General features: G+C 41.4%; 1 protein-coding gene across 1 annotated transcript in view; it reads left to right on the forward strand.

Moving 5' to 3' along the window:
- Positions 1-3,839: 3,839 nt before the first annotated feature.
- Positions 3,840-14,450, forward strand: part of CPB2 (carboxypeptidase B2) — a 40,220-nt gene continuing 29,609 nt past the window's right edge. Inside the window, exon 1 of the mRNA XM_082859315.1 lies at positions 3,840-4,060. Coding sequence (XP_082715441.1) covers positions 3,987-4,060 — 74 coding nt within the window. The 5' untranslated portion in view covers positions 3,840-3,986. The remainder of the gene's footprint in view (positions 4,061-14,450) is intronic.

A 14,450-nucleotide genomic window follows, 5' to 3' on the forward strand; every position in this document is an offset into this window, starting at 1 on the left:
ACCTTGAGGTTCAGTGCTGAGAGGGCTGGTGGGTCCAGGAGTCTGCATTTTCCACAAATACTCTCAGAGATTCTGGGACTCACAGGCCACCCCTGGAGAAGCGCTAGTGCAACCCAGCTGTTCTCACCTCTGGCTGCACAATGGAATCATCTCAGGAGATTTACAAGAAGCTGGTGTCTATGCCCCGCCCTCTGAGGTTTTGATATAATTGATCTGATGTGTGGCCAGGGCAGCTGGAGATTTAAAAGATGCGCAGGTGACTCTAATTACCAGTCAAGTTTGAGAACCAATGGGATACAGCCTGGGGTGCTCTTCAAAGGGGCGGCCTGGCTGCAGCATCTTAAAAAGCGGATAGACGCATAAGAGGGAGTAATGGTTAGAAACGGGGAATGAAGGGATGGAAGTGTTTCAAGGACAAACCCTGCTTTCTTCACAATTGCACCATCCAGCCGACGAGCATTTGCCTCTCTGGGTGTCTAGTAACCTTCCTGGTGCCACAACTCCCAGGCTCAGTATTTGTAGCCAAAGCGAGGGCATGAGAACCTGAGATGGAGTTCTCTGCCTTCGGGCCTCAAATCCCCCTCTTCAATGACTCCCAAGATGGCATCATCTTTCCTCCCCCCTCAGAAACACAGGGGGCCGGATATGCCAACCCTTTGTGCAAATTCTAAAACTGCTTCGCTCTGCATGAATAAACATGAGAGAGAGTGTGTGGAGGAAAACACATTTATCAATTATGTGTCCTCCAAACCTCCCAAGATTATGCAGCTTTAATGGCTGAAAGACTTTGAAAGGAAAACTTGTAAATTGAGCTGCACCTAAACTCATGACAAAATGCCATGAAATTGACTGACTCTCTCAGCGCTTACCTAACAGTAAGCCTGAGCTGCGTATCCAAGTCCCGGCCCGTCCAGATCACGGTGGCGTCGCCCTTATCCTCAGCCCACTCCAATTGAGAGAAGGCAAAGCAGCCACTATTCACAGGGGAGGTTATCCTTTTAGGCACCGTCTTAATAAAGGCAGAGGGTTACGGCTCTTGAAGAAACACACTTGCCATATTATTTTTGCCACCTAATGTTCCAAATTGACTGGAGAGCAAATGTACAAATTAGCTGGTCCCTAGGGGACATGATTCAGTGAGATCGATCCACCAGGACCAGACTGGCTTCTGGGGCAGTGACTCATCCCCTAACTCTTTGGGAGCAGCCAAAGAAGAGGACAGCTGTCACCAAGGTTCACCTGACCTGGGTAAGGCTCCGGGAAGAGAACACATCGGCCCCTCTCAGCTCCCTTCCTGGTTTATCTTTTTTTTTTAATGAATGGGACATACTAAACACCTGTTTTTTTTGTTTTTTTTTTTTTTTTTTGGTACGCGGGCCTCTCACTGTTGTGGCCTCTCCCGTTGCGGAGCACAGGCTCCGGGCCTCTCACCGTTGTGGCCTCTCCCGTTGCGGAGCACAGGCTCCGGACGCGCAGGCCCAGCGGCCATGGCTCACGGGCCCAGCCGCTCCGCGGCATGTGGGATCTTCCCGGCCCGGGGCACGAACCCGTGTCCCCTCCATCGGCAGGCGGACTCTCAACCACTGCGCCACCAAGGAAGGGCTAAACACCTGTTTTGCCGGTCACTTTCAGCTGCTATCCCATTGAATTCCCACAACAGCCCTCAGAGGTAGGTTATCATTAACCTCATTTTTCTGCAGGGGAAACTGCACCTCCGAGAAGCTAAGAGATTTGCCTGTGAGCCAGGGTGGAGTCCATCTGATCAAGCTGTTGTGTTCTTCTCTCTCTCTCTTCATGCAATAAATTCAACTTAAGAGTTCAGTTTGAGGAATTTTGCCTGTACACAGTGTAAATACCTCCACAATCAAAACAGAGAATTTTCCCACCACTCCAAAAACTTCTCCTGTACCTCTTTGTAGGTTAATCCCTTCCTCCCCAGCCTCAGGCCCTGGCAACAACTAACCTATTTTCTGTATCTGTAATTTTGCCTTTTATTGTGTCATATAGATGTCCAGAGTATATAAATACCTCTACAAATCAGTAATAAGACAAACCATCTGATTAAAAATCAGGCAAACGATTGGAACTCACATACACACACATATGCTTATCGCCAATGAGCACAAAAAAGGTTCTCAACATTCTTAACCATCTCAGAAATTTAAATGAAAGCCAAGTTAGACACCACCATACACTTACTAGAATGGCTGAAATGAAAAAGACTGCGTCAGGTAACAAGGATGTGGACCAACTAGAACTCTAATATATTGCTGGTGGGCGTATAAAATGATACAACAACCTAGAAAAAAGGCACAGGAGTTGCTTATAAAACTAAATATCTTTATGACCTAGCAATTCCATTCCTAGATATCTACCCAAGAGAAACAAAAATGTTTGTCCATCAAAAAAGCCTTGTGGGGCTTCCCTGGTGGCGCAGTGGTTGAGAGTCCGCCTGCCGATGCAGGGGACGCGGGTTCGTGCCCCGGTCCGGGAGGATCCCACGTGCCGTGAAGCGGCTGGGCCCGTGAGCCATGGCCACTGGGCCTGCGCATCCGGAGCCTGTGCTCCGCAACGGGAGAGGCCACAACAGTGAGAGGCCCGCGCACCGCAAAAAAAAAAGTTCACTTTGGTTAGTTTTTCCCCCTCTCCACTTCAGTGTGGTTATGTTATTTATTTGAAACAAAATTACATTCATTTGGTTTGGTTTGTATTCATTTTATTTACTTGACTGGTTGTTTTGAGTATGTGAAAAATTAACACGGTTCTAAAATACAGAGGTATTCAAACAGTTTTACTCGAAGAAATGTCCCTCCCCCCATCTCTTCTACCCGGTTCTTATTCCCACTGTTTTTCACTCACCTGCTGGAGGTAACCTATCTCATTGATTTCTGGTCTATCCTGCCTGTGTTTCTTTCTCCACAAATGAGCAGAAACGCATGTATCTTCTTTTTTCTCCTTCTTTCTTATATAAAACGTATTGGGTTGGCCAGAAAGCTCGTTCGGGTTTTTCCGTAAGATGTTATGGAATGGAAAAACAGGAACAAGCTTTCTGGCCAACCCAGTCGTTTCAGTGGCGGTCACCTCGATCCATTAAATATGTTTCAATACCTTCGAATCCCAGAGAGAGATTTGAACTCTCAATCCTTTCCTTCTCAGAAGTCCACTGAAGGGAGGATGATCTATTTTGCAAATTTGCCTGCCCTGACCTCAAGGGCATTCAAATGCACTTACCAGTGGGAATGTAGGAAGGGGACCAGGGTCCTTCCACTTACAGAGGTTAGATGTGGCCTCACACCAGACAAAATGTTAGATGGTGCTACCTTCAGAATGACGTACGGTAGGCTTTGATTCAGACTGTTATGGTGTTATGGCTGTTATGGTGACCTTCCTTAAATAAACATGATTCACAACTACCTGATTCTTTTACTTCTCAGAAGAGCTCCCCACACATAGCATTCTTATTCTTTTACGGGTGGAGCATCATGCCACATGGACAAGGAAAACTCTCTTTGGATGGAGATCCTATAATCCTCCATATAAGCTCTCCTTCTCAGCCATAAATTTGAAAAACTCACCTTTTATGTCTTCATCTAAGTTGAAAATGTTGAAAAAGAGCAAAGCAACGGAAGACCTAATGAGTTAGTACTCCACAGGAGACCTCACTCAGCATGGGCTGAGATCCATGGGTCAATACTCTATGTCTTGTTCAACAAACAAGACACGTTTCCACTGTATCACTATCCTTTTATTCTTGGCCTCATCTTCCCTGAAGAGTTAAATATTTTCTAGTTAGTCTACAATGAGAATAACAACTCTCATCATACTTTCTTTTTGAGGGTGGGAATGGAAGCGAAGTCGAATGAGCACAGAAACGACAGGGAACATGCCATTATATTTTAACCAGTGTGCAAAGAAGGCTCTTAAGTAATCAGCTATCTGGACCCTTCTCTTCAGAGAGTTTTGTTTTATAGCGAATCGCTGTGGGGATGAAGCTTTATAGCTTTGGAGTCCTTGTGGCCACCATCCTGTTCTGTGAGCAGCATGCCTTCGCATTTCAGAGGTAACCCGCTAGAATCCTAGATGGTGGTGGGTCGTTTCCCCCACTTGTTTGCCCCTCATGGAATCCAATCAGTGCGTTGGACTGGGGAGCAGAACATTCAAGTCTGAAGGTCAGCTCTTTCTGAAACTTTCCATGTTGCCCTTCCAAATTGTAGATGTCAGTATAATAAGGCTCTCACTAGATCTAGGGTCTTTTTTTCTTTTCTGGCTCTAGTTTTATTACTGAGAAAATTCTGGATGACATGTATATTCAGTAGCTATGAAAATTAAAGAAATAGACTCTTGATTTTTTAAAATATGTAATTATTTACACCTTAACACTTCACATGATTTGTGTTTTTCTTGTCTTCACATGTACTATGCATTGACTATGGATAATTTACTTTTTTCTTGTACATAGAACATGGGAGGGAGAAGAGGATAAAGGTATCAGAGAGGAGGTTTAGGTTGTGTATGGGTGTTCAGCATGGAGTAGGAAAGGAAGAATAGTTATGTTATAAAGAACACACACATGAACATATCTAGTTCTTATTTTGCTTGGTAGAGTGAATCCCTTAGGATTTTCTACTATAAACCACTTGACAGAACACAAACAAACTCATGCCCTAGCATATATAAAACGTGGTGTAAATAGTTTTGAGGCTATATGTATTACTGTAATTCATTAGTCAACTTTTAGGCTTTTCAAAATTGATATTGTTTCCTTTGGAATTATTTTTTTTTCCTGTTGTTTTTTTCTAGGATCCTTTTCTCCTCCAGTTGTCTCTGAGATGTATTCCTCTCCTCAGTGAATGGCAAAGAGGGAAGGGACATACCAGGGGCAGGGAAAATTCTGCCAAAGAAACTGAGTCAAAAAGAGCCATAGGACAGCATTTAAGAAAACAGAGTTTGGGAATTTCCTGGCGGTCCAGTAGTTAGGACTCGGCACTTTCACTGCTGAGGGCCCGAGTTCAATCCCCAGTTGGGGAACTAAGATCCCACAAGCTGCACAGCGCGGCCACAAAAAAAAGTTTGACTTGTGAGTTGGAAGCTGTGTTTGCCCATCATTACTAAACTAAGAAGAGTTGGTTGATTCTTTTTTGTTGAATATAATCGCCAAGTATCAAGTAACAAATTTCATGACCAAATGGTTGTTACTGAAATTGACACGGGAGACAAATTGCTAGGAGAATTGGTGACTTATGTGTCTATGTATTGTCAATAAATCAGAAGGCTATGATTTCTAAGGTTCTTGCTAGTTCTAATATCCAATTACTTGGCAGTTGGCTTTAATTAAGGGTAAAGGAGAGGGAAGGAGAAAAACTGCTCTCAACATGTTCAACCTGGACACTGTAGGCAATGGCAGTGTCGTTGCCAGAGAGGGAAAGGGGAGGAAGTGAGAGATTATTCAGCACCTGTGTTGTCCCAGGCACTGGAATAGGCACTTAGAAATGTTAACCTGTTAAGTGCCCACAATCCTCCAGTCTTTTTTACTGACACTTTACAGAGGAGGAAAATAAGCCTCAGGGAGAAGAACACTGGCTCCCAATCAAACAACAAATGTTGAGTTTGTATTCAACCCCATTTTCACCTCATTTCTACTCTTTTCACTGCACAGCATTGCCTCTAAAAATTAGAGAAATTAGGAAGAGAGCCAATTTGAAGGGAGGTCAGATTTAGTCACAGTGAATTGACAGAGACAGGCAGTCTGGAAGGTAGCCCGGAAGAGAGGCCGGGGCTGCAAGTCCGGTCTCAAGGTCCTCACTACGGCAGGTCTAAAGGTGGCCTCAGCGGCAGCCTGGCACGAGCATCATAACAGCTGGCTGTGTCAGAGGTTAGCAGGCTCACCTACAGACCACCACCTGCATCATATAGTAAACTAAACTCCTTGATAAGACAACCACTAGCAAGATATACCAAAGCTTGACCATGTTGCTGCAAAACGAATAAGCTTATAACAGTTCAGTGGAACTACACGTTAGGCAAATAAAGGAAATACACAGAAAGAAAATAGTAAGAAATGAATGAGAAAACTTCCCTCACGCATGGCTCTTCTTACTATTTTTTGCTTCAGCATATGCTTTGAAGTCTGACTGATACCTATGCTTGAAGAGAGGGGTGAGACTATGACTATATTTTAATCAAATAGTATCATGTTGAAAATATTTAATACTTCGTACCTATCGTAATGGTCCCCATGTACTGGGGAAGGGGAACTGCAGCTCTGTGGGCAGATGCATATCTGATTCCTGGGTCCCATTCCTCCACTAGAAATAAAATTGCAAACTCTCTTTCTGTGAATAAAAAAAAAAATATATATATATATATATATATATATATATATATATATATATACTTTTTTTACCAAATGTTTCTGAGCATTGCTTTTCCATGACTTGCCTATTACCAAAGCTAAAAGAAAACTCTAATTTTATTCAGGGCGACAGACTTTGATGAATTATTTCTGGGGGTAAAAAATATAACCCCTCCTAAAAAGAGCTAAGGGTCTGGCTTTTTTTAAATCTGCTCTTTGTTATTGTTTTCTTGTCATGATCATTCTCCTAATAGCACTTTGTGTTCAGACAATCAATGGCGGATCTGCAGTTGCATTTTGATAAATCTCATCAGTAAAAGGTTCTGGAATGAAAACAAAAAAAGTTTTAAAGGCATAAATACCATATGTCAAAGAGAAAGACAGCCAAAAAAAAAAAAAAAAAGTCTCCATGTTCACTTGATTTTAAAGGCCAAACACTATAAAGGGTAAAAAAAATACTAGCAAGAATCTTGTAAACAGTCATTAATTGTATTGTGCTCTGATTACCTAAGTGTGGCCAGTCAGCTGAGGCTATTTATTTGGAAAGAAGATGAAATAGGATGAAAAGAAGGAAAAGGAGTTGGAGGAGAGTGGAGGAGGCTTTTGAATTATTAATAGACCACAGGAAGAGCTCCTTTTGTTGACTCCATATACTGTCTGCCACCTGGAGACCAGCTTGTTCTCTTTGACTTAGCTCCTACTGATATATTACTTTCATCTTAGAGAACAGGGCACTAGTGGCTTTAAAATGCTGTAATGCATAAAACAAAACTGCAGCCTTGGGCTATATTCCATTGTTCAGAGCCATCTCACCAGCTTTTTAAATTCAAAAATCATCTTTCAGAGCTATGGCGAGTGTGACTCATCCCTGTAAACCACAGCAGGGAACAGACCTTGAGGACCATAATCATATTCTTAGAGGGGAAGCAGCAGAGGAAATGTTGCCTAGGTATTAAAAGCTCAGGAGCTGGAGAGTTGAGTTGAAACCTCAGGTCTGCTACTTACGAGTCATGCAGTCTTGAACAATTTGAGCCCTCCTTGAGCCTCATTTTACTTTTTGTGTAAAGTGACCTGTTATCTCACTGTGCTTGTATTTTTAACTTTATTTTTGGTGCAAGCCTTTTTTTTTCCTAAATGGTTATTGGTTACATCTGTAACTGTATCCCTTCAGAGTCATCATCAAAACACATCTTTACAAAACAGAAATAGATACAGATATAGAAAGCAAACTTAAGGTGGGGGGGAAGCGGGGAGGGATAAATTGGGATTGACATATACACACTACTATATATAAAATAGATAACTAATAAGGACCTACTGTATAGCACAAGGAAGTCTACTCAATACTCTGTAATGACCTATATGGAAAAAGAATATAAAAAAGAGTGGATATATATAACTGATTCACTTTGCTGTAAACCTGAAACTAACACAACATTGTAAATCAACTTTACTCCAATAAAAATTAAAACAAACAAAAAAACCCCACACCTTTATTTTTCATCTCCCATTGTCCCAATATATTCTATGTGTCAGAGTAATCTTTCCCCGCCCTTGCATGGAAAGTTAGAAAATTCTATGGCTTTTTAGCCCACTCTTAAGTAATTGGTAGTCCTTGGGTCATGTTGAAATGCAAACCTCAATTCAGAAACTAGAATGTCTACTCCAACCAAGGCATTATTCAAATATCTCAATCTCTGTAGGAAAACAACTCCTCACCCCTCTCCACACACACACACACACACACACACACACACACCTGACTCCTTTTCTCATTAGTCCTTTTCTTGGGTTTTAAGTTCTTAGAGATTTCTGAGATTCCCTTGCTGGGAAATTCTTTAGACCAGGATAGAGGCAGCTGTTTCTAGGTAGCCACTTGTGACTCCATCTTTCATTCTAAGAATTTTGCCTTCACCTCAAGGTTCTTGCTGCTGTGAGCTCTCCACTCCTTTAGGTGGCGCTATTGGACGGCATCTAAGCCATAACGAATACATAACATGAAGTGCCTTTTCTTCTGATATTCATGGCTAATCTAGTCAACTGGAGGCCAGCCCATGCAGGTTTAGCTTTCTCAGAAGCAAGTCAGGCACCGGTGCTTGTGTCAGTTAAACTTGAGGGAACATGCTTAGACTCACCCATCCCCCCCCACTAGGCTGAGTTGAAGGAAGTAACATCCCCAAACTTCATCCCCTTTGGGAGAGTGGGGCTTCACAGAATCGCAACAATTAGATGCAAAGAAATATACTCACAAATTCTCCCCCTGTCTCCCCTCTGACCACTTTTCACATCCTCTCTCTGACTTAAGGGGGCACGGAGCCAGGAAACTGATTTGAAAAAATGGTAAGCCCTACATAAGGTGATCTTGTTACCGAATGAGATGTGAGGCCCCCCCTCTTGGGGCCCCGGCTGAACCGAAGCCCCCCTGGCTGGGTCAGGGAGCTCTTTCCGGCTCAGGTTTGTGCTGCCAATGATGAAACTGTTTGGTGCAAACAAGACAGGCTTTTACTCAATGGCCAGAGAATGGAGAAGGGGAGCTCGAGCTCTAAAGGCACCTTCTCCCAGAAGGGAGGGCAGTAAGGGAACTTTAAGGATTAGGAGGCCGAGAGGTCATCTGGGCTCGAGGAAGGGGGCGGAGACTTCCAGGGGCAGCCAGGCATGCGCAGTCTTCCATGCTCCTTTGCGCACGGCACAAACTGTGCCAGCAGAGTACAAATGCCCTCTTAGGGCGGAGATATAAGCATGGTGATGAAGCAAAGCGCATTCTCTGACACCTCCAGATTTCATCTACGTAGGTGTGTTCCTGTGGTCAAGTCAGAGCCGGTTCGGGGCGGTTGACCGTTGTGTATCTCTCAAAGTACAGCTGCAAAACATCTCTGCCGAACACCAGGTACTTTTGAAACAAACACAGAGATAAATCAAGTTCAGGAAAGCGGTGACCTTTAGCCTATTTTGCCCTCCATCGAGGATCTCGCTGGTTCAGTCTGGTTTCGTTGTGGGCCTTTGCAGCGTCCTGTTGATAAAACCCAACTAGCCTGTGTGGTTAAAACCAGTTTCTATGCCTGGGTTTCATAGCCTCTGACTGACCCCCATCTCATTATTTGATTATGTTGTGTTGGCACTTTTGTCAAACTTGAGATAGGAAGAGTCCAGCTCACCACAGTTTGAACTTGGACATATTAATATATTTTATGGTAAATTTATATCCCCATAATTTTACTCCTCCACATTTCCTAATTTATTTTTTATATTTCCTTAATTTTTTTCTTCTTAAGAAAGAGACCCATTTAGATAACGCATTTTTTACCTTTACATTTTCTTTCCCCTTCTGTTGACTAACTTTGTTACTTTCTTGTCTTCTAATACATATGAAAAACGCCCAAGCATCTTATCTTCTAGTCAACACAAAATTTCCTTTATGCGAAATTGAAATTCAGCCTCTATTTTTTTTTAACTTTTTATTTTATATTGGAGTATAATTGATTAGCAATGCTGTGTTAGTTTCAGGTGTACAGCAAAGTGATTCAGTTATACATATACACACATCTATTCTTTTTCAAATTCTTTTCCCATTTAGGTTGGTACATAATATTGAGCAGAGCTCCCTGTGCTATGCAGCAGGTCCTTGTTGATTATCCTTTTTTTTTAAATAGATCTTTATTGGAGTATAATTGCTTCACAATACCGTGTTAGTTTATGTTGCACAACAAAGTGAATCAGCCATATGCATACACATGTCCCCATATCCCCTCCCTCTTGAGCCTCCCTCCCATCCTCCCTATCCCACCCCTCTAGGTCATCGCAAAGTACCGAGCCCATCTCCCTGTGCTGTGCTGCTGCTTCCCACCAGCCAACTATTTTACATTCGGTAGTGTATATATGTCGATGCTACTCTCATCGCGCGCCAGCTTTGCCCTCCCACCCCATGTCATCAAGTCCATTCTCTATGCCTACCTCTATGCCCTGCCACTAGGTTTATCAGTACCATTTTTTTCTTTTTAGATTCCATATATATGCGTTAGCATATGGTGTTTGTTTTTCTCTTTCTGACTTACTTCCCTCTGTATGACAGACTCTAGGTCCATCCACCTGACTACAAATAACTCAATTTCGTTTCTTTTTATGGCTGAGTAATATTCCACTGTATATATGTGCCACATCTTCTTTATCCATTCATCTGTTGATGGACACTTAGGTTGCTTCCATGTCCTGGCTATTGTAAATAGTGCTGCAATGAACATTGTGGCACATGTCTCTTTTTGAATTATGGTTTTCTCAGGGTATATGCCCAGTAGTGGGATTGCTGGGTCATATGGTAGTTCTATTTTTAGGTTTTTAAGGAACCTCCATACTGTTTTCCATAGTGGTTGTATCAATTTACATTCCCACCAACAGTGCAGGAGGGTTCCCTTTTCACCACACCCTTTCCAGCATTTATTGTTTCTAGCTTTTTTGATAATGGCCATTCTGACTGGTGTAGGTGATACCTCATTGTAGTTTTGATTTACATTTCTGTAATAATTAGTGATGTTGAGCATCTTTTCATGTGCCTCTTGGCCATCTGTATGTCTTCCTTGCTGAAATGTCTATTTAGGTCTTCTGCCCATTTTTTAACTGGGTTGTTTGTTTATTTGATATTGAGCTCCATGAGCTGTTTGTATATTTTGGAGATTAATCCTTTGCCTGTTGTTTCATTTGCAAATACTTTCTCCCATTCTGAGGGCTGTCTTTTTGTTTTGTTTCCTTTGCTGTACAAAAGGTTTTAGATTTAATTAAGTCCCAGTTGTTTATTTTTGCTTTTATTTCTGTTACTCTAGCAGGTGGGTCAAAAAAGATCTTGCTGCCGTTTATGTCAAAGAGTGTTATTCCTATGTTTTCCTCTAAAGTTTTATACTGTCTGGTCTTACATTTAAGGCTTTATTTAATCCCTTTGGAGTTTACTTTTGTGTATGGTGTTAGGTAGTGTTCTAATTTCATTCTTTTACATGTAGCTGTCCAGTTTTCCCAGCACCACTTATTGAAGAGGCTGTCCTTTCTCCATTGTATGTTCTTGCCTCCTTTGTGGCTGTGGCTAGGACTTCCAAAACTATGTTGAACAAGAGGGGTGACAGTGGACATCCTTGTCTTGTTCCTGATCCTAGTGGAAATGCTTTCAGTTTTTCACCATTGAGTATGATGCTTGCTGTGGGTTTGACATATATGGCCTTATTATGTTGAGGGAGGTTCCCTCTATGCCCATTTTCTGGAGAGTTTTTATCATAAGTGGGTGTTGAGTTTTCTCAAAAGCTTTTTCTGCATCTATTGAGATGATCATATGGTTTTTACTCCTTAATATGTTAGTGTGCATTGATTTGCGTATATTGCGTATATTGAAGAATCCTTGCATATCTGGGATAAATCCCACTTGATCATGGTGTATAATCCTTTTAATGTGTTGTTGGATTCTGTTTGCTAGTACTTTGTTCAGGAGTTTTGCGTCTCTGTTCATCAGTGATATTGGTCTATAATTTTCTTTTTTTGTGATATCTTTTTCTGGTTTTGGTATCAGGGTGATGGTGGCTTCATAGAATGAATTTTGGAGTGTTTCTCCCTCAGCAATTTTCTGGAAGAATTTGAGAGCGATCGGTGTTAGCTCTTCTCTAAATGTTTGATAGAATTTGCCTGTGAAGCCATCTGGGCCTGGACTTTTGTTTGTTGGAAAATTTTTAATTATGGTTTCAGTTTTGTTACTTATGTTAGGTCTGTTTATATTTTCTAATTCTTCCTGGTTCAGTCTTGGAAAATAGTACCTTTCCAAGAATTTGTCCATTTCTTCACGGTTGTCCATTTTATTGGCATATAGTTGTTTGTAGTAGTCTCTTATAATCCTTTGTATTTCTGCAGTGTCAGTTGTGATTTCTCATTTTTCATTTCTAATTTTATTGAGTTACATCCTCTCCCTTTTTTCCTTCATGAGTCTGGCTAAGGGTTTATCAATTTTGTTTATCTTCTCAAAGAAGCAGTTTTTAGTTTTATTGATCTTTGCTATTGTTTTCTATGTTTCTATTTCATTTATTTCTGCTCTGATCTTTTTTTTTTCGGTACGCGGGCCTCTCACTGTTGTGGCCTCTCCCGTTGCGGAGCAACAGGCTCCGGACGCGCACGCTCAGCGGCCATGGCTCATGGGCCCAGCCGCTCAGCGGCATGTGGGATCTTCCCAGACTGGGGCACGAACCCGTGTCCCCTGCATCGGCAGGCGGACTCTCAACCACTGCACCACCAGGGAAGCCTCTGCTGTGATCTTTATGATTTCTTTCCTTTTACTGACTTTGGGTTTTCTTTGTTCTTCTTTCTCTAGTTGTTTTAAGTGTAGGGTAGATTGTTTATTTGAGATTTTTCTTGTTTCTTGAGGTGAGATTGAATTGCTATAAACTTCCCTCTTAGAACTGCTTTTGCTGTGTCCCATAGGTTTTGGATCATCGTGTTTTCATTGTCATTTGTTTCTGTGTATTTTTAAACTTCTTCTTTGATTTCTTCAGTGATCTCTTGGTTATTTAGTAGCACACTGTTTAGCCTCCATGTATTTGTGTTTTATACAGTTTTTCCTGTAATTGATTTCTAACCTCGTAGTGTTGTGGTCAGAAAAGATGCTTAATACAATTTCAATTTTCTTGAATTTTCTGAGGCTTGATTTGTGACCGAAGATGTGATCTATCCTGGAGAATATTCCATGTGCACTTGAGAAGAAATTGTAATCTTCTGTTTTGGGATGGAATGTCCTATAAATAACAATGAAATCTATCTGGTCTATTGTGTCATTTAAAGCTTGTGTTTCCTTGTTTATTTTCTGTTTGGATGATCTGTCCACTGGTGTAAGTGGGGTGTTAAAGACCCCTACTATTATTGTGTTACCATCGATTTCCTCTTTTATAGCTGTCAGCAGTTGCCTTATGTACTGAGGTGCTCCTATGTTGGGTACATATATATTTACAATTGTTATATATTCTTCTTGGATTGATCCCTTGATCATTAGTGTCCTTCCTTGTCTCTTGTAACATTCTTTATTTTAAAGTCTATTTTATCTGATATGATTATTGCTACTCCAGCTTTCTTTTGATTTCCATTTGCATGGAATATCTTTTTCCATCCCCTCACTTTCAGTGTGAATATGTCCCTAGGTCTGAAGTGGGTCTCTTGTAGACAGCATATAGATGGGTCTTGTTTTTGTATCCATTCAACAAGCCTGTGTCTTTTGGTTGGAGCATTTAATCCATTCACGTTTAAGGTAATTATCGATATGTATGTTCCTATTACCATTTTCTTAATTGTTTTGGGTTTGTTTTTGTACGTCCTTATCTTCTCTTGTGTTTCCCACTTAGAGAAGTTCCTTTAGCATTTGTTGTAGAGCTGGTTTGGTGGTGCTGAATTCTCTTAGCTTTTGCTTGTCTGTAAAGCTTTTGATTTCTCCATCGAATCTGAGTGAGATCCTTGCTGGGTCGAGTAATCTTGGTTGTAAGTTCTTCCCTTTCATCACGTTAAGTATATCATGCCACTCCCTTCTGGCTTATAGAGTTTCTGCTGAGAAATCAGCTGTTATCCTTATGGGAGTTCCCTTGTATGTTATTTGTCGTATTTCCCTTGCTGCTTTCAATAATTTTTCTTTGTCTTTAGTTTTTGCCAATTTGATTACTATGTGTCTCAGTGTGTTTCTCCTTGGGTTTATCCTGTATGGGACTCTCTGTGCTTCCTGGACTTGGGTGGTTATTTCCGTTCCCATATTAGGGAAGTTTTCAACTATAATCTCTTCAAATGTTTTCTCGGGTCCTTTCTCTCTCTCTTCTCCTTCTGGGGCCCCTATAATGTGAATGTTGTTGCATTTAATGTTGTCCCAGAGGTCTCTTAGGCTGTCTTCATTTCTTTTCATTCTTTTTTCTTTATTCTGTTCCGCAGCAGTGAATTCCACCACTCTGTCCTCCAGGTCACTTATCTGTTCTTCTTCCTCAGTTATTCTGCTATTGATTCCTTCTAGTGTATTTTTCGTTTCAGTTATTGTATTGTTCATCTCTGTTTGTTTGTTCTTTAATTCTTCTAGGTCTTTGTTAAACATTTCTTGCATCTTCTG

This window comes from Leucopleurus acutus (genome assembly GCF_964270905.1).
Source record: "Leucopleurus acutus genome assembly, chromosome: 18".
NCBI lineage: Eukaryota > Metazoa > Chordata > Mammalia > Artiodactyla > Delphinidae > Leucopleurus > Leucopleurus acutus.